General features: G+C 45.8%; 1 protein-coding gene across 1 annotated transcript; it reads left to right on the plus strand.

Moving 5' to 3' along the window:
• The first annotated feature begins 8,304 nt into the window (after positions 1–8,304).
• Fcamr (Fc alpha and mu receptor) lies at positions 8,305–21,648 on the plus strand. The gene is made up of 8 exons (XM_052736545.1): positions 8,305–8,343; positions 10,636–10,693; positions 12,021–12,161; positions 17,552–17,890; positions 18,824–18,943; positions 19,568–20,195; positions 20,815–20,933; positions 21,494–21,648. The coding sequence occupies exons 1-8, from the start codon at positions 8,305–8,307 to the stop codon at positions 21,646–21,648; spliced, it is 1,599 nt and encodes a 532-aa protein (XP_052592505.1).
• Positions 21,649–26,831: the final 5,183 nt, after the last annotated feature.

Genomic DNA, 26,831 nt, shown 5'->3' on the forward strand with positions numbered 1-26,831 from the left:
GCAATAAAAACCTTAACTAAAACACACACACAGTGCACAGACATACATGCAACACTCATACCTATACACACACAAAGTTCATGGTTGGGTAGGTCATAGGCCCTCTAGGGGGATCCTATCACTGTTTTATTTTTCTTGTTTTGTTTTTTTTTTTTTTTTTTTTTTGGTTTTTCGAGACAGGGTTTCTCTGTGTAGCTTTGCGCCTTTCCTGGATCTCACTCTGTAGACCAGGCTGGCCTCGAACTCACAGAGATCCGCCTGGCTCTGCCTCCCGAGTGCTGGGATTAAAGGCGTGTGCCACCACCGCCCGGCCACTGTTTTATTTTTCTAAACATACTTGTTGCCTACCACTTACTAAAGATGGAATAGTGCAGCTCTCAGTCTTACATGGGGAAGCTTCTTTTTGCGGTCAGTAATAGTTAATTCAGAGACTCGTGATTGGTCCAAGTGCTAAGAATAAGTGAATAAGAGTAAGTGATCCTCTCAAATGAAGCATCTATATCAACCTTCACGAACACAGAGAGCATCACAGAAGAGAATGTCAGAACAAGAAGATGGAAGGAGGGTTGTGAAATGCTATCTTCTGGACATGACATGGCTACTGTGCTCATAAACTCATAGCAACTGTGGTCACCGGTGCAAGACCTGCACCAAATCAAGCCAGTCAAGATGACAGCAGGGAAGGGAGGGTATGGGCCCATGAAGTCCCAGCAATGTCACCATTAAATTCTACAATTATTCCCTACAGAAAATAGGTGAACTCTCAACAACACCACCAACTCAACCAAATAGTAGTTCCAACTCTACCACACCACCTACTTATCTTCCTCTTCCGTGTAAAGTGCATACTTGCTGTTTTCTTCAGAGAAGAGGATTAGAAGACATTGGCATTCATATGGATCAGGAACTATACGTATTTTCAATTTTGTCCCAGATCTACATAACCTCCTTGTCCTCTATCATAATAATTTAGATAGTCAAGATGCTTTGAAAAATTCCCATTGACCCACCATTGGATGGCATCATATTAATCAGGCCACGTGGGCAGGAAGTAGCCATCATATTGGTAGCCTTAGTAAGACACACATGGCTCTGATGACGGGAAGCAAATGAAGATTCAAGAGCCTGTGAAAGGACAAGACAGTGCAGAGGTTCCTCCAACTTACAAAGTTGACAGGTGTCTTTTACCTCAAACATAGCAAAAAATCATCTTTGGCTGATTTGTGCACACCACGCATTCCATACTTACATTAATGCAGATATGTATGTTGGCTTTAAAAGTTTGTGTGTTTTCAGAAAAAAAAAAGACCAAACACCAATGAAGACAAGTGATCCAGCCTTTCAGAATGCCTCTGCTGGCATTTCCTTAAAAATCTCCATTCAGGACAGCTTCAAAGCTGCTAGCTGAGATGGTCCAGCCTCACAGACCACTCCAGCCAGGACTTCAGTTAAGTCCTGCACTTTCCTATCACACAGAACCGGACAACAAATGATACAGCTAGCTCTCCCAGGACTTGACCATTATCCCAATTTTCTCAGGATCCTATAAAGATGCTGTTTCCCCCAGACAACAGGAAGTAATTTTAAGAACATGATGCCCACATTCCCAAAAGGTGGGGTGAGTGGTTTTTGGTCATTTGGGGGTTTATGGATGTTTGTCATTGTTTAGGGGGGTTAGTTGCTAGTTGTTATTGATCATAGTCAGGGAGAAAGCTAAACAAAGGAGGTTAGATTAAGAGATTTCTTTCCTCTATCTTTCCTTCTCTTCTATCTAGCACTGAAAAAAAATGGAGTAGGGGATGAAAAGAAAGGAAAGGGAGTATATAGGAATGATAGGATAAAAGGGTAGATTATTGAATCTACTAAAAAGTAGTTACTAGTTTCAAATATTTTACATTGATACAGATTTTTTATATTGATACAAATTTAAGGTTATTTTTGTTAAAGCATACTGTGTATATGTTTCTACTCTTGTTTAAGGTATTATACCTACGCAGCCCATTTAGAAATGCAATGTAAAGTTCTAGTCCTTGAAAGCTATTTATTACAAACTGTTTAGGATAATTTAGAAATACAGGTTAGTAGTTGTTCATCTACAACAATTGAACTTGTAGTCTCATTAGGTATGTTTTCAAGGTTAAATAGATATATTTTAGATAGATAGATAGATAGATAGATAGATAGATAGATGGACTTAAAACACTTCAGAGATCTACAGAATGTGGCATTTAAAATAATTTAATAATATAAGGCTTTTTATGACAGTAAGATACATCTGCTTCTCGCAGCACAAATCTACTTCAGAGGACATTGAAGAACCTCCATATGGAGTTTACTTTAAATGTGGCAAAGCTAGCTACTGGGCAAGAAACTGTCCTTTCCTGGACTGCTGACAGTATGCTGTCCAAATTGGGCAAGCAGGATACAAAGGAAGTCAATTGCTGAACTTTGCCAAGACAAAGTAGGATAGTCCTTCAAAATTCCTGCTTCACAGAAAAATCTGTCAGATATTCTTGGCCTATAGGCCAAAGATGGATGCCCCAACATCACAGAGGAACCTTGAGTGACTGTTCAGGGAGCCAGCTGTCTCTGTCATTTCTAGTTTTAGAAGTTGCTTGTTCTTCACTTCAGGTAATATTTTATCTTTTTTAGGTCTCTGATGGGGTTGAAGACTAGATAGTTATAGTCTTACAGTTTTTCTTGTTACCAAATTAAAAAAAAGAAACAAACAAAAGGTTGAGAGACATAAAAGCTTAAGTTATTTATCTAAGAAAATGTTTTCAGGTCTAAAAGGATATTTTTAGGCTGGTAATACAAGTTATGATAGAAAGTGTTTTAGATATAAAACTTTGGACTCTCCAAGATAGGATAAATAATAGAGTACTTTCTCTAAATTTTCCAAGTACAAATGAACTGGACATTGTAAATGTAATTCTTATCTGATAATTGTTCTTATTATATATAGTGTTACTGTGTTAGAATTCAAACCTTTCCTTTTTATTTAGACAAAAAAAGGCGGGAATGTTGTGGGATGATCTTTTTGTATGTTGTGAAGATGTGTCTTTGCCAAGGCACCTCCTGATTGGTTTAATAAAGACCTGAACAGCCAACAGCTAGGCAGGAGAGGATAGGCATCATTTCCAAGCAGAGATAGGAACTCTGGGAAGAATCTGAGGCATACAGGATTTGCCAGCAAGGTGCAGAGCAAGTTGGATGAACAGTATGGAGGAGAGTCAATGAGCCATGTGGCAGAACATAGATTAATATATACAGATTAATTTAAGTTTCAGGAGCTAGTTAGAAATCAGTCAAAGCTAAGGCCAAGCTTTCATAATTAATAAGAAGTCTCCATGTCATTATTTGGGAGATGGTGGTCCAAAGAAAGTCTGACTACAACACACACACACACACACACACTTTCATCCCCTTCCCATTCCTACTGTTCCCCTTTTTTTCTCTCCATCAAGTTCCTCTCCACATCATATTCAGAAGACAATGCTTCACAGCACTCTTCTCCATTCCACCCTCTCTTCTACAATGTTCCCCGAACCTTGGAGGGAGTGATACAGATGGTACTCTTAACAGTCACTCATTCTCAGTGCTTTGACCAATTATGAGTCTATGTATTAACCATTGCACACCACAGAGAAGCTTCTCTGGCTAAGGTTGAGAGCAACACTATCTTTAGGTATAAATACAAATATTTAGAAAGCAGTTTGGCAATGTGTCTATTTAGCAAAACAACATTAGCAGCTGCCTCCTCTGGGGCCTATGATCCTCTAGGGCCTATGAGCCAACCCCCCACCCCATACACACCATGGACTTTTGACTAGATTTACAGTACCAGACATGAATTCCTAGGGAATGGGCCTCAAATTCAAGCGAACATAGTTGGTAACTCCCATAACACTTGTACCACTACTGCACCAGTAGGCACATCTTGCCTGGCAGGTCAATACTGTAGCATGCAGCGTCCACTGGAGATATGGCCATTGATGACTTTTCTCCTCTTACAGCCTCCACAGCACCTTCCGGCATCATCAAAGCTAGCTATCAGGGAGGAAACGTCTGGTTCAATTACTGCTTGTTTCTTTCATAAGTTATGATCGAAGTATGTGGTGTCTTCAGCAGCAGTCTTACCGCCCATTTCTGTTATACAACCAAGACAATAGCATGTATTGGGGAAGGGGATATCCCTGGGGTCTTCCTGATCAAAAGTGCACTGATATTTTAGTGTAATAACCTGTGGCTTCTTGGAGCAGCATTGTTCACTCACACAGAACACTTCCATTCACACTCTTCCTTATCATCATGTAGTTTAATTAGTTTACAAGCAAGTAGATTTCCATATGACTTTTTCAATCATCTCTAGTCTTGACTAATCCTCCTTAATCCTCTTTCCACACCCTTTCTTCTCCATCTTCTACCTGTTACCCCCACTTCACCTTTTCCATCCCCACTGTGCCTCCCCTTTATTTTCATAACACATGGAGGACACCTTTTTTTTTAACAAAGATGGTAGAACAGATAGAAATCCTAGGCTTAGCACAGAGATGAGCTAGTTTGGTCAAGCTGAAAAGAAACATAGGCATCCTACAAGAAGAGGCAGAGAAAGTCCTTTCAATGGATCAAGCTCTAGACAGAGTGGCCAGTTACCTATTTCTCATGAAACAAAAGACAGCCTAATAAGAGCTAAAGAGATTGCTCAGCGGTTAAGAATACTCGCTGATTTGGAGAGGACTGAGTTTAGTTCTAGGCTATTCCACCAGGTGGCTCACAACCGACTGTAACTCCAGTTCCAGAGGATCTGATGTCCTACTCCGGCCCCTACTTCATATTAAGAAATGCACGGAAGCCTACATGGATAAAAGAGTGGGAGATGGGGTAGAGAGGCATGCGGGTGTACAGAGAGTGGGCTAAATGTGTGCAGGCCAATGCTCACGGTATAGAACCCACAGAGAAAGACACACTGAGCTCCCAAGTGGACACAATGGCTTGGCCGTGTAACCTCAGCCATCTTAAGATATTAGCAACTCGGCGCTGGCACCTGGGGATAGCACCCTCTGGTGGTGTCTGTGTGTGGTCCTAACAAACAGCACAGCGCTCCACTAAGCTAAGCCGAGTCAGCAACTGTTTTGTTGCTGTTGTTTGTCTGTCTGTTTGTCAGTACTGAGAATGGAACCCAGTGCCCTAGTGCACGTTAGGTAAGTGCTTGAACACCCAGTGGCAAGCCCAGTCCCATGGTATGCCGGCAACAGAGCTGAACATCAAATCGCCAGGATAGCTCCATTCCCCCAGGAAGCCATCAGCTTCCTTAGTAGCAGATCAACTACTTAGAGCCCCTTTTGTCTTGCAAGGGTGATGGTTCATTAACACAGGGCAAAATCTATGACCTTGACCAAATTATCCCAACCAGTATGAACATCCTTCTCACTTCCCCGATTCCGGTCCCTCTGGAAAGAGTGCAGTAAGAGCTGTGGATGGTTTCTTACAGCAACCCACACCAAACATTCTGGTGTGAGCTACAAAGGAAGTTTTCAAGTAGCTTGCTTCCACTCCTGAAAGGCTTTCCCGGGATCCTTTGTTCCACCTCTGTGGGCAAACTCTACAGGAACTCAAAAGTCTCTCAACATTCTCCTAACTGCCTTTAGCATGCCTCCTGGATTTCAGGGTTGAACATTGCTGGGTCACAAGCCCTACTATCAGCTAAATGATGGTTGCAGTTGCAAAGAATCTGCCAAATGCCATTATAAAATGATTACTTGCGCTATTCAAACAGCTTTCTCTGTCGTTACTTGGAGTGGTGACAAAGTCTCATAGTTCAACTTCCTTTGTGGATTTCTGAGAGTGATCAGGACGTGTAGAGATGGGGCTGTTTTTTTCCAATCCTTGATATGCTGACAAGAAGGGAAAGCGTATCTTCCCAGCAGATAAGAAAGGCAGGGGAAAGGGCTTCAAAGCACCAGGTATACGGAGTAGGGAAAAGCTCTGGGGAAACTGCCCAAAGCACCCTCCATTTGTTGCTCTCCGGTGTGAGTTTCAAAGCCGAGCTTACTGTTTGCTATTTGTAGTTTTGTGAACACGTTCGGTAAATGCAGCCATTTGCTAAAATTAGGACTGGGAGCTTGGGGGAAGCAGGGACAGGTAGGAAGAGGCTATGATGTATAGGCACAAGATTATTTAGCCTGATTCTGAACTCAGGGGATCCCAGTATATGACACAGCAAAAGCTTATGTAAAAGAACCAGCACAGACTTTGTTCTGGGCAAAGAAATCCAGTTACGCCCTCATCCAAGTAGGAGCCAGTATAATAGGAGCCAGTACAAAGTTTTCTCTCCATAAAATTTCAGAAGCAGAACATCTTGGCTCGGGTCTGTGCTTTGAAAAGTAGCCCAGTGTGATGTAGCCATCTGTGCCTTCAGTGGCTTCAAAGTCTTCAAACGGTTGTGAAGTCAATTAAATTCTGAAGGCACTCCTTAATATGCATTATTTATAAAGTGAAAGTGTGATGTTGACTTTAAAACATGAATTTTAATTCAGTATCATCCTAAACCACTCTAATTTTAGTCTTTCAAATACCAAAATGAGAGGGGTAAGGAAAGGAAGGAGGGGGAGAAGGAAGGAATGGAGAGGAAAATTCATGGACAGGTGAAAACTTGCAAAGGATTTTTTTTGTTGTTGTTTTAGCATTTGGTTAGTGTAAGACACCTGCTTCCTCTTGCTATAAACTAAGGTAAGGATATCACTAATGGCTAACGTTTTCTGGGAATTTATTGCAACTTTTTTGCATTTATTTTACATGCTACCTTTATGAAGCAAGAGCTGTTATTTCTTGATTAACATAGGAAAGCAAGGTTTCCTAAACATTAGGAAAACAAGGTTTAAAGAGAATAAATAATCTGGCCCATATTATTTTCCCATAAAAACTTGAAGGGAAAGGAAGCCTGGCTTCAAAGTCTATGTGATTCAACACAGTGTGATATTGTTTCCGAAGGAGCAGAGAAGGGGAAGCCAGGCCTTAGCTACCTCTCTACCACCTGCATGAGAATTATTAGTTCTGGGGATCAGTCTCTGAGGGCAGGGCCATGTGCAGTTAGTTCCTCATATTGCACACTTCTAAGAGGATGCCTCTCACAATGCCGATGCATTCTAACTTATCCAAGAGGCTATTGGTGGGGATGAAAACCAGGAGCTCTGGAACAGGAACCAAGTGGAAACACACACACACACACACACACACACACACACACACACACACACACACACACACACAAACAGAGAGAGAGAGAGAGAGAGAGAGAGAGAGAGAGAGAGAGAGAGAGACCTAGTCAAGCATTGGATAATATCCACAACCACCCCTGGTTGTTCAGGTTGCATAACAAAGCACCAACTGAATTCATTCTAAGGAAGAAGGGTCTTTCGATCTGGCCCAAGGTTGTCATTATCTACGGGGATCCTGGAAAGGGTCCTTAACCACCAGCTGCAGCATCCTTCCTCCTTTGAGCACAGTTGTTTTGAGTGCTTGGGTTGTATCAGTTCAAGACTAAAGAGACGTAGGAACACTGTATCTTTTGCAAGGAGAAGAGCATCTATAGACAGTTTCCCAAGGGGAATTCTGGTGGTGCTTTTCAAGGGCAGCATCAACTTGGGCCCCTGCCGCCTGTGTTCTCTTTCTGTGAAGACCATCTCATTAATTTATTGTTCTTTGTTCAGGACACGAGTCGGTGAGCAACAGAGCATGAATTTAAATGAAAGCCACTGAACCAAACCACTCAAATGCCTTCTTCACAGAAGCTGACATGTCCAGGTCAACAGTGGGGCAGCAGCTGGTGGCCAGCTTTCGGGGGAATTCCTTTCCTGAACCCTGAAATCCCCTTCTACCCGGCTCAGCCATTGCATCACTGGTTCTGGAGGTTCCTAAGGGGGCTTCTGAGATGGGGCACCCTAAAAGTCTGGGATCTCCAACAGGGTATAAGAGAAGGGAAGCTAGGGACCAATGTGCTTCCCTGAAGCTACTGTCATCAGCTCTGGAAAAGGTTCCAAAGTGACAGGGAAGCCAAGAGGCCAGAGCTGACTTTCTCTCATCAGTAAAACTCAAGAGAAGGGACCCTGATACAACTGGTCCAAGGTGAGTGGCAGGGCTCCCCCTTTTATCCCAGTCTTCCAGCTCCAGCTCCCACTATTATCAACACATCATCCTGCCTTCTCAGTCTCCAGATCTAGAGAAAGTAACCGGCAGACACCGAAACACAAGCATCTCCTTGGATAAAAGAAAAAGTCCAAGCCAATTTTGCTTCAGACTAAGATGGACCAAGACGCCCCAGCTAAGCCCAGAGAACAAAAGGTAACATGGCTTTCTCTTGGAGGTCTGGGTCTTACTCTCAGAATAGGTAGTAGTTTGCAGCAGCAAATGTGACTTGTCCTCTAGGGCCCACCTCAGAGCAGGTAGGCTCTTCCCAGAGGCCAGAGAAGACTTCAGGAGTTCAGGTCCCAGCATTTCTTTTCTGTACCCTCTTCTCAGCCCCAGCAAAGTATACTGAGTCTGAAACCCGGGGAAGGACAGAAGCAGTACACATTAGATGCAGAACACATAGATGCCCAGGCAAGGCTCTTCTTTTGTAGTGGATGAGAAGCAGCTGGATCAACGTAGCAGCCTCCAGCCAAGCCAAGCCTGGTGATGCTGTGCTCTTCTCTCTGCACATGCCAGACCACCCCACAGAATGGGGATGAAGGTGGACGAGAAGTGGGATTCAGGGAGGCTAAGGGGGAGCTAAGGGAAGCCACACACCAGCCTGCAATGAAAATGAGGTGGCTGTGTTTCCTGGCAGGACTCGGGGGGCACAGGACTCTAAACTCTAAATGTGGTGCAGGGTAGCAAAGGCCTGGGACTCCCAGTGTCCTGCAGAAAGGATTCCTGAAGGTCATTGGCAGGGAGGGTGACTGGAGACATTCCATGGAACGATATCCTTCCAGCCCCCAATCAAGACTGATAAGTAGCTAGGGACATTTTATTTTATCGCACACCGTGCTTCCTCATTGCCCCATGGAGGCAGCTTTGCTCCTGAAGCTGAGATACTGTCACACCATTGGGCTTCAGAAGAACAGGGCTGCCTGGTGATGTTGGCCTTTATGTGAACTGTATTAGGACTTGGCACTTTGGAAACGGTAGCCTGGGGAAGTCAGAGTACCAAGCATTCAGGGAACCTGGATTTGGTGAATATTAATCAAACTAGGGACTAGGTGCAGCCACACCCTGGGAGAGCCTGGAGAGGAGTGGGTAAGGCAGGGGAAGGGAGGCGATTGCCCTTGACAGTGCCCAAGGGAGCGGTGGAGGGAGCTGGAAGATGGAAGAAACCTGGATCTTTTCAAACAAGCAACTCTGGGTCCCTAGACAGTAGGGCAGCCAAAGGCTCTAGGAGACATGACTGAGTAGAGCCAAGCCAGGGCACAAGCGGCTGCTGGGAGCCTAGCCTAGTCTTTATTTTCCCCTGTCTTCCTCTCTCTTTCCTCCTCCTCTTATCTCCTCTCCCCCTTTTACTCTCCCTTTCTCCTACTTTCTCTCTTTCCTCTTCTATTCCCTTTCCTCCTCCTTGGATGCAATCCCGCACAACTGGGTATAGTTAGGAGTCAAGAGGGTTCCTTGCCTGTGTGCCTTAAAGTTGGCACACTGATCATTTTTAAGACTGGTAAAGTATACGTTCACATTTTAAAGAAAACAAAACAAAACAATGGCACCTGTGGGTCCAGAGAACTGCAGCCAGGCACCCTGAAAATCCTCAGAGAACACAGACGATGTGTATGAGATGCAATCTCAGTCTTTTTAATCCCTGCGAAATGACCCCTATGGGGTTCCCTGATGGAGCACGGGACTCCTGCTCCCCATAGCTGCCCACAGGGCTCACACTATGCTCCATCTGGTTTTGGAGCCTAGAAGTAAAAGGATGTGACACAGGCTCTACTTTCAGTGAGTTCCCAAGGCCAGCGGAAGAACGCAGAACCGAAGGTCAGATAGACATGAGGAGGGTCAGACGGACATGAGGAGGGTCAGACGGACATGAGGAGGGTCAGACGGACTTGAGGAGGGTCAGACGGACTTGAGGAGAGTCAGACGGACTTGAGGAGGGTCCGAGAGAGCTTTCTAGAGACTATGGAGAAGAAACAGAATGGCGCCCTAGTGCCAGCTTAGTGAAGGTTTAGTTTTAACTCAGTCGCACATGAACAGTGAGACACAAGGCTCCTCCTGAAGAAATAACTCCCCTCTGCAAGGAGAGAGGATGAAAAGGAGAACGCGGAAGGATATCCTGCATCCCAGGAATGCGGTACCCCCTACACAGTGTCCATCAGTGGCTCAGAACCGCCGTCTTTTCCCGGAGAAGAGCCAGATCCCTGAGAAGGCCCTTTCCAAGCATCACAAACTGTGCTCTAGCTTTAAATGGGCTCTTTCCACTCTGCTCTACTATGTAGAGCCCCACTTCCCCTGACAGGCAATTCTCTAGCCCTGCCTTTTAAGTAGAGCCACTCAACTGCTGGAGCAAACTGAGATTCCACAGCAGCAGTGCACGGCCTAGGACCCCCTGCTACTCACTCTAGCTTCTCATACATATGTCTCCCCCGGGCCTCTTGTCTTTGGTTGCAGGTCTCCAAGCAGAGAACAAGGTGGAAAATACTCCTCCTCATACTCTGCCTGCTCCATGGTGAGTCCACAAACAAAGCCCAGAGTCAGGCTTCAGAGACTGCTGGGGACCTGGGAATGGAATTCAGACCAACCAGGCAGATCACTTCTCTCCTGGGATCCAACACCGTTGTGCTGTGGATATGGGCTCGGGGGAATGAAGGCCACGAGAGTTCACCGGAGACTGCATATGCCCGGCTCAATGATGTCTAGAATAGCCATTGTTTAGACAACCCCCCACACACACACACACACACACACACACACACACACACACACACACACACACACACACACCACCTAGGCTCCCCCAACCTCCCTCTTCCGTTTAAGTGGATGACTTGAAAATTAGCTGTTCACAAAGTGTTCCAAGGTTCCAAGGTATGCAAAACACAAATGTTACAGGCTTCATTTCCCTTCATTTTACAAACACTTAAGTGCCAGGCCCAGTATTAGCAATAAAAAAATGGAAACCCTATTCCACACTTAAAGAAGTCGGTATACAAAGAAATCATATGATAAAAAATTTAAATGCATTTAGTCATTTGTTTAATGCTAGTCATTAAGGGTTTAGTGTGTGCCAAGAGCCGAGGACAATTGGATGATAGATAGAATCCAGTTCTAACAGTATTTGCAGCCTCGTGTGCTGAGGCAGGCCAGGAACAGACCAGGCAAGTGGGTAAATGATCCTTTCCCCTTGCAGTGCTGTGTAGCTTTTATTATGATGGTAATGGTGAGCCACGGAAGAATGTGGGGTGTGTGTGTGTGTGTGTGTGTGTGTGTGTGTGTGTGTGTGTTATTTAGACTCTAATCCAGAGAGGTGTCTTACAAATCATTATTGAATTCATTAATGTGTGAAAATATTATGATAACACTAAAAATGAATTAACCATGTCTGGCTCGTCAACAAATCAGAGTAAACCAAAAGTCAGTGCTGTCCCGTGTGTGATGTACAACTCCTAATCTCTGGCTGCCCCTCAGGAAGGCACAAGACCTCTCCGTTCACATAGAGGTAACAGGCCTCTTCATGTCTCGTGTATTCTAAACTTGAATGTTCTAAGGATTCTGTTAAATATTTTGGTCAGTACTTTAATCCTCACCCAGGAACATGTCCCTGCATCCCCACAGGGACTGTGAATGTTAAGGCGTGTAGTCTCTGGCTGCCCCCAACCTCTGCTCTGCCACTTAATACCCAGCAGGATCAGAGCCAGCAGGAGCAGTGTGAGGACTTGCTCTCTTAGTCCACAGGATGTGGGGCAGAAATTAGAGTTGACATCACACTTATTTCCTGAGAATGGCTTTGTAGGCATTTGGTGCCCCCTGATGGCTTGGCTTCTCCCTTTGCCCAGGTTCGTCCATGACCCCTCCACACAGACGACCCCGTTCCAGAGGACTACAGGTTGGCTCTCCCACTTCGAGGACCCATCTCTGCACTATGGAAGCACACACAGCTTCCACACCCCCTTGCTGCTGGAAGAACTCCCTTATAGGTACAGCCCCTCCTCTCCCTCTGTCTGACCAAAGATCTCCTTTGTTAAACCAAGTCCTGTTCCAATGTGAGGTCTGTCTCAACGGCAAGCATCTCTTGCACCCCTACCCCTGACCCCAGTGGAAGTCATAATAACCCACTACTCTTAGCAATGATAGAGATGAGTGAGACTCCGGGTCCCCCACAGCCACCAAGAAGCAGAGAACAGCAACAGGGTCTCCAGGTGCATTAATCCTAAATGCCAGCCCATTCTCTAATTCTCACAGTATTAGTCAATACCAAATTCAAACCTTCAATTATTACAGAAGCCTAGAGCTACTGGTTAGTAGCTCATCACTTGAGATGTTGGTTCTTAATTCTGGTATTCATGAAAAACTATGTGCATTGCAAGAGTCAATCAAAGATTCTCAATCAGCAAAGCTAGACTGTCCCATCCTCCTGACTAATGGTACAGTGATCCTTTTAAATGTGCCAACTCTAGGACACAAGAATTCCTAGAATCTAGGGTGTGTACATTATAATAATAATATTTTTAGTGGTGACTAATATTCTTGCTTTTTAATTTTAAAACATAATAGGAGTAACCTTTATCATGAGTGGTGTGGTTTGGGGGTATGTTGTTTAAATAAGCCTTCAGTGGTATTGCTACTATCAAAGCATTTATGATTGCTACTCTCCTGTAATTAGACCTTAGACATAAGAGACAAGCCACTTACAAGTACTCAGAAGGCAACTGAGTTTATGCTCTGCTGTCACTCTCTTAAAACTCTTTTGTGGTTATTGTTGGTTTGTCTTTGTCTTCTTGGTCTAATTTTTTAGTTTTATTTATATCAGTACATACGAATTATATATAACAATGGACTTCATTATGATACTTCATGTATGTATGTGTATTTTGATCACATTCACCCCACTATCCTCTCTTGCCCAACTTCCATCCTAGCAGATCCCCGTCCTCTTTCTAAGTAGTCACCTTCAACTTTCATGTGTGTGTGTGTGTGTGTGTGTGTGTGTGTGTGTGTGTGTGTGAATTACTTTAATTAGGGTTGCTTACAGAAGCATGGATAAAGGTTGTTTACAGAGATGTGGTCAGCTTCCCAGTGTCTACACCAACAACCATTAACTACCCATAGATCCTCAGAGAACGGTCCCTCAGGAGCACCCCCCCCCCCAGCAGGCATTAACTCCCTTTCAGTCCTCACGGAGGGGCGGGGCCTCTTGAGCCCCTCTCATGTCCTTCCTGGAATATTGGCAGACCAAACCTTGTGTCAGTCTTGCAAAGCTAATCACAGTGGCTGTGAATTCATGGGTCTGTGTTCATCAGGAAGACTGACTTACAGTTTTCTTTTTTGTTGTGTCTCTGTCTGGTTTTGATATCAAGATAATACTGGTTTTGTAGAGAGAGTTTAATGGTGTCCCTTTCTTTCCTGTATCATGAAATAGTTTGGGAAGTATTGGTGTTAATTCTCTGAAGGTCTGGGAGGATCTACCTGTGAATCCATCGGGGCCAGGAAAAATGTTTATCCCTTCTTCAACCTCACTGCTTATTACAGATACATTGGATTGTTTATCTCCTTTTGGTTTAGTTTTGGATAGGTCATATACATCTATATTCATTCACTTCTTTTGGATTCCAATTCAGTGAAATATATGTTTTTAAGGTGTGTACTAATAACTTATTGGACTTCATTAGTATTTGTTAACACTTCCCTTTCATTTCTAAATGTTGATTTGGTCTCCTCTTTCTTTTCATTAATTTGACTAAGAGTTGGTCAATCTTGTTTATCTTCTCAAAGAACAAGCTTTCTGTTTATGAAATTCTTCTTATTATAATGAAAATTTTGTTATAATGAATTTTTTTATTTCTATTGCACTAATTTCTGTCATGACCTTAATTATTTCTTCCCATCTATTGATTTGGGGTTTGGTTTGTTTTTATTTTTCTAAAAACCTAAGGTATATTGAGGTGCCCATGGTTTTTCCATGTATATAAATTTTCCTCTTAGAACTGCTTTCATTGTATCCCGTAAGTTTTGCTATGTTGTATCTTCATTTTAATTCTAAGATCTTTTTAATTTTCTTATTGATTTCTTCTCTGATCCATTCATTATTCAGTGGTATGCTAGTTAATTTCCAAGAGTTTGTGTGTGTTTTGTAGTTTCTTTAGCTATTGAATTTTAGTTTTATTCTATTGTATCCATATAGAATACAATGAATTTTTTCAATTTTCCTATATGTATTAAGATTTGCTTTGTGTTCTAACATAGGACCTATTGGGCTGCTGAGAAAAAAGTGTATCTGCCAGGTTTAGACGGAATGTTCCATAGCTATCTGCCAGATCCACTGACCCATTTGGTCTAGGTGCCATCTTACTCAGATTTTTTTTTTGTTAGGGTGACTGTCTATTGCGTGGGGTATTAATGTCACTCACTCTGACTGTGTTAGGTTTAATCTATACCCTTGTATCTAGCATATCTGGGTGTCCCTGTGTTCTGTGCAGGTTTAGAATTGAAACATCCTCTTGAGGATTGCTCCCTCAATCATCAGGAAATGGCCTCTGTATCTATTTTGATGATATTAGGAAAAAAAATGACACTTGCTTGTTTCAAAGATGAATTTGCTTAGAACACCTTTTTCCGTGGTGCTGTCCTAAGGTAGTATTAATCCATCTTTTATGGGAAATTGAGAAGTGTTCACTAATTCCTGTCAAATTTTGTTGATTTTGTTATATTTAGTGTTTTCTTATTCCTGTCTTGCTTAACTATTCTCATTCAAGAGTGATTTATCCTTTCCTGTGGCCCCAAGGATATATTTGGCTTTCTCTCCAATCTGAGGGATTTCTTCAAGTATTTTCTGTTAAGCTGAGTTGGTAGTCATGAATTCCTTTAGCATATTTTAATTGTGGAAATTTTTTATTTCTCCTTCAATGACAGAAAACTTTGATGGGGATCACAGTCTGTGTTTGCAGTAGTCACCTTTTAAGACTTGAAATATATTATTACAAGCTCTCCTGGCTTTTAAAGTTCCTATGGAGAAATCTGTTATTCTGACGGGCCTGCCTTTGTATGTGACTGGAGGCTTCTGGGGCATTTTCAATGTATTTTCCTTGTTCTGTATACTTGGTAGTTTAATTATAATATGACAGGAGGAGTTCTTTTCCAGTCTCATCTGTTTGGTGTTCTAAATGTCTCCTAGATCTGGATTGGCGTCCCTTTCAAAATTTTCTGAAAAATTCAAAGGTTCACAGGGACCTAGCCAACTTCTTTGGCTCTGTTAAGCATCCAGTTCTTGTTCATTCAGCTGTTGCTGTAGAGTCGGGGGTGGGTGAGGAAATCACTTCTGTGGTGGTTTCCACTGCCTTTGCCCAGGTAGCACAGTTAATCCAGGTGCTGATGCCCAAATGAGTCGGTTTGCATCCCTGAAAGCCAGGTGGATATTGCTCTTTTTTGAGACAAATCTCACAATGTAGCTTAGGCCAGCACTAAACTCAAAACTCTTCCTCTTGATGAGATTGCAGCATGTGTTATCATACTCAGCCTCATCTTGAAACAGGAGAATTTGGACAAGGAGTCTTGCACTTTCCCCCTGTACCAGAATCCACAAGTTCTTTAATTGTTCCCGGTAAGAGAATGCTGGTCAGAAGTTTCATGGGTTCAGAAGCCATAAAGACACACAGCAAACTACCAGGTACTCATATCCCAAGTTGAATGTTTGGCGGCCTTTCTGTAAGAAGAAATTATGGAACTGGTCTCAACAACAGCCCAACAGGCAGCCATCTTGGCTCCTCAGGGAGGGCAAAGGACTCTAGAAGGGCTGAAGAGCTTGGTGTAAGAATTGTTTTGGATAGAGATGGGCCATTTCCTCTTGCTCTAAGCCATGTGAGGGAAGGAACGTCTAGAGAGTGACCAAATAAAATTGTCACTATCCTCCAGGTTTCTTCTGACAGAAAGACAAAATGTGCTTCCTTTGACCCAGTTTAGGGTCCTCTCAAAGAGAGCCATCCACAGGGGATTGTAGCCACAAAAAAGAGGTGCAAATAGCCACAAGTCACAGGGCTGTTGCTGGTAGCCATAAAAGGCCAGCAAAATAAGAAGCCATTCTTGCAAGGAGGAAACTAGAGACAGGAGCCACCAAAAAGATAGCTGGAAGGCAAATAAAGAAGAGATGATTTTGGACATTAGCCAGGCATGGAAACATTGTCTTATGCACCCCACCCCCTTCTCTGTGCCAGTCCTGGAAGGTCCCCAGGCCTCAGCTCTGAGTAGCCGAAGAAAGCAAAGCAAGAGACCCAACCTGTACATCTCCCCCCTGGCACTCTCAGAGCCTAGCGAGAACAGAGAGAAAGCCTTCAGCTAGATGAGACACTCTGCTTCAGTCTGTTATCACATCGGGCTGGATGTATAATTTTAGGCTAGACTAGACGGTGTGTGCCTGAAGAGACAATGAAATCTACCATACACAGATTATACCTGGTATCTCATTAAGGAGCGGAGAGTCCAAAGATAGTGTAGAAAGTCAGTGAAAGAATAAACTTCGAGCCAGGCGGTGGTGGTGCATGCCTTTAATCCCAGCACTCGGGAGGCAAAGCCAGGTAGATCTCTGTGAGTTGGAGGCCAGCCTGGTCTACAGAGCGAGATCCAGGACAGGCACCAAAACTACACAGAGAAACCCTGTCTCAAAACACACACACACACACACACACACACACACACACACACACACACACACACTTTGTTTCTGCTTCCACCTTATCAAATTAAATTCTTCCTGCACACTGGCTTATATATACTCCAGTTCAGCTAAACATTGCCAAAGCAAGTGTGTTCATAATACTTCTCACCTGTGCTCTTGTACCAGCTCTGTGCCATGTATGCTCAGTGCTCTGTTCTAGAGAGAAGTGGCTAGTGTGGGAAAGTGTCAGCCATCAATCTGGAAGATGCACAAACCAAACAGAGCAGAACATGCTTCTCTTCAGAGGAGAGCACACCAGTATATGTGGGGATATGTTATTTTAGCAATACGCATTACCAATACGTCCACACTAGTAGCACTTCTCTTTTGCGTGCTGTGCAAACCAGAGAGCCCTCTGCCTGGAGCTGCCTCCTCCTTCTTACAAGCATGTAGATGGAGTTCAGTGGGATGAATGCAGGCTCTGGACAGACTTGCACGGGCACAGCTAGTACATAAGTGTTCGCTAAGTACTGGGTAAGAGTCTTTCAGATGAGGCCTTGAATTCAGCTCCCTTCCGTACTTTGGCTCAGTGGCAAAGCTCTTCGGTTCTACACACCACCTTCCCAGTTGTGTTTTCTGACAAGCAGAGTTCATGACTAACTCCCTAACAGTGGTTACATTCACTATTCCCTTTCCTTTGACAATTCTCTCTGTCTGCAGGTGCAAATGCATTGAGAGGCCCAAGGCTGGTGTCTGGGGAGACTGGAGGAGCTGTCACCATCCATTGCCATTATGCCCCCTCCTCAGTCAACAGGCATCAAAGAAAATACTGGTGCCGCCTGGGGCCTCCGTTGTGGATCTGCTACACCATCGTGTCCACCAACCACTACACTCACCATGACTACAGAGGGCGTGTGGCTCTCACTGACTTGCCACAGAGCAGTTTGTTCACGGTGAAGCTGTCCCGACTGTCACTGAATGACACGGGACTTTATCGCTGTGGCATTGGAGACCGAAATGACATGCTGTTCTTCAGGATGAATCTGATTGTGTCTGCAGGTATGAGCTGTCTGATGGCTGATGGGCCAATTTTTGTAAAGCCGAAGTTCAGAAGAAATGGGTACAAGAGACGGCTCAGAAGCCCAAGAAAGCCTTGAGCCTTTCTCAATAAATAATAGAGGAGTAGGAGGAAGGTTCTGAGAGGTATGCTTTCGGTTTAGATAGAAGTTATCCTCAAGAAGGCAGATACTAGGGAAGAGTGCCCCACGGAGTGTATATAAGGTCACCCACCTGGTTCTTTCTATCCTGAATGTTGCAGAATGAATGTTTGAAATGAGGTTCAAAGACGCTGTGGCTTCTCTGATTCCAGAAAACTTGATGTTCAGACATGCAGAGAAGAGGTAGCATTGGTGATGTCTGCATGAGAGGACAGAAGGTCTGGGGTTAGGATTCCCTAGAGAAGCGCCTTGCTGAGTCCCTCAAAGACATCTGGTAGCTCCAAGGCTCTGTTCTAAAGGCTGGATCCAGATTCAGGCAGAGAGGTCTAAAGTGGTGTTTGTGTTTGTGTTTGTGTGTGTGTATGTGTGTATGTGTGTGTGTCTGTGTGTTTGTGTATGCATACATGCACACTCCCTAAAGGCAGCTCTGAAGAACACCCAGTCAGAATTGATCTTTCTGGTGAACGTATAAATCCCCTTGAATGCTGCAGTCCACCTGTCTGCTGCAGTTGGAGGCTGATTTACTCTTTCGTTGAATAGTAGCACAGGTTCCTAGCTATCTGGATGGGAGTGTGCAGGCCTGAGGGAAGGAAATAGGAATGTAAAATGTGAATGTTTGCAAAACCATAGAAGAGCATTGAGATCCTCACCTTCTAATTTTATCTGACATATTGGCCTCTCTTAACAAGCATTTTGATCAAATGTCCTTTGCTGAATCCAGTAGGTAGTCTAGATAGCCTTCCTGCATAGCCTCTCTCTGGGTATGTCCACACAGGTCCTTCCAACACCACCTATGCAGCAGCTCCAGCTTCTGGGGAGCTCACCACAGCATCTCCTGGGATAGCATCTACAGCAGCCAACAGATGGACCCCAGGAGTCACCCCAATTCCAGATGGCCAAGGGTCAGAATGGAACAGAACAGCTCCAACTACAGCCAACAGATGGACCCCGGGAGCCACCCCAATTCCAGAAGGCCAAGGGTCAGAATGGAACAGAACAGCTCCAACTACAGCCAACAGATGGACCCCGGGAGTCACCCCAATTCCAGATGGCCAAGGGTCAGAATGGAACAGAACAGCTCCAACTACAGTCAACACATGGACCCCGGGAGCCACCCCAATTCCAGAAGGCCAAGGGTCAGAACGGGACAGAACAGCTCCAACTACAGCCAACAGATGGACCCCAGTAGTCACCCCAATTCCAGAAGGCCAAGGGTCAGAATGGGAAAGAACAGCTCCAACTACAGCCAACAGATGGACCCCGGGAGCCACCCCGATTCCAGAAGGCCAAGGGTCAGAATGGAACAGAACAGCTCCAACTACAGCCAACAGATGGACACTGGACGTCACCCCGATTCCAGAAGACCAAGGGTCAGAATGGGACAGAACAGCTCCAACTACAGCCAACAGATGGACCCCAGGAGTCACCCCAATTCCAGAAGGCCAAGGGTCAGAACAGGACAGAACAGCTCCAACTACAGTCAATAGATGGACCCTGGAAGTTACCCCAATTCCAGAAGCCCAAGGCTCACAGTGGGACAGAACAGCTCCAACTACAAGAATAAGCAAAACTAAGGCTTCACCCAACGGGAGACAAACCCCAGGAACAGCCAGGACGATGGTTCTGAGGACAAGCAGCAGAGAGGAGGGCACTATCGAGACAACAGTCCCCACTCCAGAGAGTCCAGCTTCCAAATCAAAAAGCATGTTCAGTACAACACCGGGTGTTAGGATACGGGGTACCAGAAACTCAGTAACAACTAGCACTAACACCAGTGCGGGCTGGGGGAAAGGCACAACTCCAGAGGCTGATGAGCCTCAGGAGGAAACAGAGGTCAGCGCGTCTCCAGGAGCACTCAGGAAGACCACAGGAACGACCGGGCCATCAGTCCTGATCTCAGAGCATGTGACCTGGGAAACTCTCCAAGAAGCAACAGAGGATTCTAAGCAACAAACGCGGTACTCCGTGGAAGAGTCATCCCCAGCTCCAAGGGCATGGGCGTTGAATACTACGCATACGCCAGTGCCATCTGGAAGCACTGATGGGAATCTAGAAAACACTGATGGAGAAAGTAGCCCCCCAACACCAAGCCAGCTTTCATCAGGAGGCCCTAGGTGGGCCCCTGGCCAAGGGTCATCCATGAAGAGGTAAGCCTTGGGCCCCTCCTCTGACTTGGAGCCCCAAGTCTGCCTTGTTTCCTGGACAGCCCTTCCTTCTGTGGCCCTGTCACCCTTTGTATCTACAAATCAGTAAAGGGTGGGATGGGACACATAAGCACCAGCTGCCATCCGTCTCCCCACTCAGTGCCCATGCTATGATAAAGCTATCTGAATGCTTCCTGGTGGTTCACAAGCAAAAACCTAAATGATGTGATGAAATAATTTTTTAGGCTGAAACCCTTGGAACTCTCTATTTCATGTGAGGGCCAGAACTCCGGAGAAGGGAAGTAACTTGCTGAAGACCCACAGGAAAGTTGGGACAGAGCCGAATGCCAAAGCCAACCTCCCGACTCTCACTCACCCTCTTTCTCAGTATGGCACGTTGTGGCCCGTGTGTGAGAGGGTGGAGTGAAGCCTAGGATTGAGGAGCTGAAGAGAGCTGCTCCGCTGGGAGCCAGTTACAGGGGCAAGGGTGGCCAGTTAGCCTGGGACTCAGCTTGTCCACCTGTGAAATGAGAGAGGGGGGCTACCGGTCTTGAGAGTCCTCTAGCTCCGAGCTCCCTGATCCCTGCTCTGCTCACCCTGACCATGGCTCCTCCCCCTGCAGTGCTTTTACAGGAGGAGAAAGCAACTCTTGGATCCTGACTCCAGTCTCCACTGTGCTGGCCCTGGCTCTGCTTGCAGCTCTGGTCCTACTGAAAAGGAGACGCTGGAGAGAGAGGGCCTGTGAGTTGAGCTTAAGTAACCCCAAATCTGGGGAGAGGAATGGTCCTTTCCCCCTGATACCCTCAGGGCTGGGTCAGGTTAGATTGAGTGTCCATAGCAGAAAAGGTAAATTCTAATCTGAACCATTGAACTATGCTTGGTTGTGGCTTTCTTAAAATTTCCTCCAGACTTGTGCCTCGGAGGCATTCCTTGGCTTAAGGAGATCACTGGGGGATGACAAGAACGATTAACCATAGGCATGGAGCCACACTGGCAGACTTTCTGCACAGCTCTCATTGTAACGTTCCAGGGATGCAGACTCCTAATGTAAGTGCTCCATGTGAGTGCTGCAGGGTGTGTGGTCTTGGTAAAAAGAGACTGACACTTTCCGGGAGGCAGCGGGAAAAGCTGAGGTTCCCAGGGACAGGGATCAAATCATCTGGACCAATCTTTACTATTCTAATGGGCCCAGCTACCGGACTTCTGTCTTAGAAATTCCCAGAAACTTGGCTCTCGTTCTTAGGAAGGCAAATCCGTATGTCTGCCCCAGAATACTCACAGCCTTCTCTGTGTCTCTACAGCTCAGGAGGCAGAAAGGCCACCAAGGATCACTCCAATTCAGATGACACATTTCCTACCAGACAAGCTCCCTGCTGTGGGAAAGAACTTGCAGCAGGGGGACCTTCCATCTGCCCAAGCCAGCCTGACTGTCTTGGAGAAGGACCCAGGACCCTGAAGATGGAAAGATAAACAGCTCAGTCACCGTGGGAGGACCAAGACCAAATATCTCCACGACTTCTTCATTCCCTTCTCCCTTCACCCACACGAAGACTAGCTTTACTGAGCTCAGCCTCCATCTGGGGACACGGGGGGGTCAGGCACTCTCCGCAGCCAAAGGTACAATGATTCAAAGAAGGCTTCCAGAAAGGGCTTGTGGTCTGGTTGTTTTCAACTGCCTAGTCTGCTGCCCCTTACAAGCTTTTTTTTCCAGAGAGAGAGAAAGAGAGAGAGAGAGAGAGAGAGAGAGAGAGAGAGAGAGAGAGAGAGAGAGAGAGAGATGATAGATAGATAGATAGAGAAATATACAGAATCTCTCCGTTCCTAGTGGTGTGGAAAATGTGAAGCTCCATGCTGTCACTGCTGCCTTTCTGGGTGCCCTTCTTCCTCTATGCCTCTTAGTACTAAGCCTGCTGCTCATGCTCAACAGCATTCTCATACACCAGGCTCACTTGAGCAAGCACACCCGTAGCTTCTTAAGGGCAGTAATTGTGTTTCATCCATTTCACTACATCTCCAGGGAACTTGCAAACTGAGTGGGACCCCAGCCAGTTAAATGTCCATGCCTGTTTGGCTGGGGATGGCATGGGTTTGGTGGACTCTGGGGATCCACCTGGGCAAGAGGTCTGAATCCCCAAGAGCCTCCATCACTTTTGGTTGGGAGAGCATTAGATGAGCACATCAGTGGGTGGCTTGTATGTGAGATGGGAGGGAAGAACAGCCGTTCACCTGACCATCTCTCTCCACTGGACCCTGTCCTTACCACACTGTAGATCTTTTGACCAGGTCAAGATTTTCTGGGGTTTTCCTAAAGAATGGAAGAAGAGGGTACTTTTCATGAGGTTTTCACCTTCTTTACCAATCTCCTTTTGTTCCTCTGTTTATAAATCTTTGATATCAAAGGCTGCGGGCAAAGTTGGAAGTGGTTTGGGAAAGAAGAAAAGAGAGACAAATGAAAGGAATTTTGTGTGGATTCCGCCTTCTAACCATATCTGTTTGGGAACTTTTGACCCACTGTTGACCCTACCATCTTTTCAGGCATTATATCTGCTCTTTTTCTTTGCTGGGTGTGTTAGTTAGCCAGGGGTCTGTATTCTGTATGTGGGCAGTACAGGGGCTGGATGTGTTAGCCAGGGGTCTGTATTCTGTATGTGGGCAGTACAGGCATTGAGCCATGAAAGCTGTGGGGAAAGAAAGGTCCCAATATCAATTTAAGAACTGTGACCTTGACATTTCCAGAAGTCTCAGTCTTGCCTTCTAAGCTGTCAGTGGCATCCAAGTCCTTCGGAAACACCTCTGTATATCTGGTCATGACTCCAAATATTGTACCAAGAAAGCCAAGAGAGATACGTTCGGGGCTTCTGAGAGGCTTGTCTTAGGGAAGGAGGCAGGTTGAATGCAGCTAGCCAAGCAGAAACACAGAACTTCGGAGCTACAGATACTTAATCTAGAGCAGGGGTTCTCAACCTGGGGGTCAAAGGACCCTTTCACAGGAGTTGCATATCAGATACTCTACATATCAGATATTTACATTATGATGATTACATCATCACAATATCAAAATTACAGTTAGGAAGTAGCAACAACAATAATGTTACAGTTGGGGGTCACCACAGCATGAGGAGCTGTATTAAAGGGTCGCAGCACTGGGAAGGTTGAGAATCACTGGTCTAGAGTGAATCTGAGGCCCAGTAGAAGAAGTCACTTGTTTGAAGTCACCAAGTCACCAGGTAACCAAGCTAGGAAAATCCGAGTGAAGACTGGAGAGTGCATGACCTTGGCCTAATGTCTGCACTGCACCCCTGCCATGTTCACGAAGCAGGACTTGTCAAAAGCACACCGCACCTCAACCGTCCCTTCAGACTACTTTCTGCCTGCTGTCTCAGCCTGCCTGAGAAACCAGGAGGAGAGACAGAAAAGCCACTGTTGCCCCATGCCACCAACGAACAAGCAGTTCTTGACAGGCACACAATTCAGCCAAGACCACTTAGTTTATGGATGGTTGTGAGGGGTCAAAAATGCAGGTTGTTTGGTCTGCCTAACCAATCGGTCTTTACCAGGATTATCCATAGGCCATCGGCTTCTTGGGATGGTAAGAGGTGGTCAGAGGAAGTGAAGGTGTAGCTCAAAGAAGTGTGGGAAATGCTAGGTTGATCAACAGATTCTTACACGCAGGATTTCTCAGAGCTTTAACTATCCAAGGGAGCACGGTCAATAACTGAGAGTAAGGACATCATGTGTGCTGGACTACTGTGCTTGGCAAAGCATTCCCATCGAACTGGGTCTCCTTAGATTGCTCATTCTGGAAGCCAATACATTAAACCAAGACGTGAGCGACTTTTCCTCCGAAGGCCGCATAGCAACTATCTTAGATTTGGCAACTCAGCAGCCTCTGAGACGGCCACTCAGCTGCACCTCTGTAGCCACAGAGGGTACATAAACCACTAGCTAATCCTACATTCCAGCAAAACTCTCACAGAAACAGGAAGCTGCATCTGTCCTTTAACCATAATTTGCAGTGTCTCCATGAAGTCATAAGACTACACGAGACTGTTAGATACGTAGATATCTGACCTGAAAGATCAGACCTGTCTCCTCAGGAGCTTCCTGCTGCCCCTTCCTCTGAACTGCTCTGATCCTCTTTGTCCTGAACTGGGCAGCTGTGGTGTCCTGTCTGGCTGCTCATCTTAGTAGAAGAGAGGGAATAGGAGGGAAGGGGCCCCTGCAGTCAGGTGCTGGGGCCAGGGAAGTTTCCAGGAGGACAGGAGGTTAGAGGAACCCGAGGTCCACCAGGAAGAGCTGCCGCCGGTCAATCTGAGGCCCTAGTGCTTGGAGGGAGGCGGGATAAGATCTGGGTGGATGCCAAAGAGAAGGAAGAGGGACAGCCCCAGTTTACAGCTCTCCTTTATGGTCCAACGGATTCAGGAATAGGGCAGATTGTGCTTAAAGGGCCAGAGACAAACCACACAGAGCAGGCCAGCTCCTCTAGCACCATGCTCCTGCCCCTGAAGTGAGGGGTAGAACACTTCCTTACTAGGCTAGAATCAGAGGCACTTCCATTCCAGGATTCAGGGATGCCACCGATTTTTACAAGGTGAAGCAGCTGGGCACAGTCCCTCTAATGCTCTTTCTCTTTCTACTTGTTAATGAAGGTAGCTAGCTTCTCATTCACATGTCTCTACACAGCTCGTTCTGGGTACACTAGATCCTACGGTTCTGAAAGGTAGTTATGGCCATTCCCATCTTATGGATGGGGAAACTGACAGTCAGAGGAAACATCTCATACTTTCAAGGGAACAGTAAGCTGGGACATGTGGCCCTCCAGCAGCCTCTGTCCTTGATCACTACTGTTTTGCCCCTCCCCCATCATGATTGTATTTATTGATGGCTGTAATCGAGGATGCAGCCAAGAAACCACTGGAATGACTGTTTCACGATTGGGGGGAGGTTTTTTTTTGTTTTGTTTTGTTTTTTTTTTTTATCATGGATAGAGGATAGAGAACATCCCGAGGAAGAGTCCAGAGCAGAGAGAAAGAAGCAGACAGGACATGGGCGGGTCTAAGGAAGCAGGGCTAGCCGAGAAGAACAATCGAGATTAGTGACAATATCATGCTTGGGGCTGGGGTAGGGGAAAACCTTGCCGTTGTACACTGGACAAACAGTTACGGGGAGGAGGGATGCTTGTGAGCTGCAGCAGCCTTGGAGCTAGCACAGTGAGGAGTTGGAGAGGTGAGAAGGACCAGGAGGTGAGCATAGACTTTGAAATGCCTAACATTGTGTGTGAGTAAGGACTAAAGCCTGGAGTCAGCACGGGCTTTGGTGCTCACCATAGGTACATGTCAATAGCCAGCCCGATGCCTCATCCACCAGTGGAAGGGGGAGAGGGGTGTGCCTCTTTCTGGTTGACAGAAACCCTCTCAGGGCTTCCTGAGGAATGCTGACAGAATCCTTCAGCTGAGCCAAGACTGTCATTTCTGGACACCTGCACTGCCTTCTGGGGTTTGGGGAACTGGAGTTTCCTTTGCCTGACGACAACCTTGTTTTCCAGTCAGGCCTTTCCCTGCTTAGAGTTTCAGGGGGTTGCTTGTTTCTCTCCTTGAGACTCATGTGTGGGAAGTTGCACAATCCCTTCCAGTCATTGGTTCTCTTTGATCACTAACTAGCTTATTCTTGTCTGAGCTTAGTGGGATGTGGGGGTGGGGGAGTTCATGAAGGCAGACTGAGAGCTGAAACTTCAGCCCTGAGGGACTTGCTGATGTTTGGACAAACGGAGCTCCAATGTCAAAGATGTGTAAGAGTGTCCACGTATCCCAGGTCACTCAGTCTGAATGTTCCTCGCTGCACCCTCCTGAGAGGCTAGGAGTGAAACAGACTCTCTGGCAGGCAGACAGACAGGGAGAGGGGCCATGGCTGGGTAATAAAGGTGGCAAGTCTCCAAGAAGGCCGGCTTCTTCCTCACCCTCCTGACTTGAGGCAAAAGCCTAGCAGCTTCAGACAAAGGCCTTGTGAGCTTTAGTCTTCCACCGCAGGCTGCTTGCTGGTGGACAGGCTCAACAAGGCCTGCTCAGGACATGTCACCACAGTTCCGGGCCAATCAGCAACCCTTGTTTTAGTCAAACCGACCAACCCTAAGTTAAGGGAGGAAAACTCTTGAGGGTTTGAAACCCCCAGTCCTCAGAAGAGACTGGAGTTTTCGGCTTCCCGAGCCCTGCCCCTGCTTTGCTCAGGGTCTTTTTCTCTGTGTCTGCTGCACACGTATTTCCTCACCCTCAATAAATGCCTTTTTTTCAACTGTCAATTTTGTCCGTGGTGATTGAGGTTTCTCTGCTGCTTCCTGGTGCATTCCAGATTTTTTTCCTGCCCGTCAGTTCTTTAACTGGCAGAGAAAACTAACCTGATCCGGACCTCCTAGATGGTATCACTACTGACACTTCAGAGGTTGGTCCTTTGCCTCGGAGAGGAGGGTCTGAGAAATACTGAACCCATGTAGTAGCTGCCTGAGAGAAGATTCCACTGAAAGACACATTAGGATGCATGAGCCAGACAGATGAGGAGTTTCTGACCATCCTCCCCTGGGGAGATACCCCAGGGCTGACAGCTTGACAAACATGCCTTGGAGACTCTACACTGGAAATGCACTCC

This window comes from Peromyscus californicus, unplaced genomic scaffold (genome assembly GCF_007827085.1).
Source record: "Peromyscus californicus insignis strain IS unplaced genomic scaffold, ASM782708v3 Scaffold_14__1_contigs__length_90479793_seg_2, whole genome shotgun sequence".
In the NCBI taxonomy this organism is placed as follows: Eukaryota; Metazoa; Chordata; class Mammalia; order Rodentia; family Cricetidae; genus Peromyscus; species Peromyscus californicus.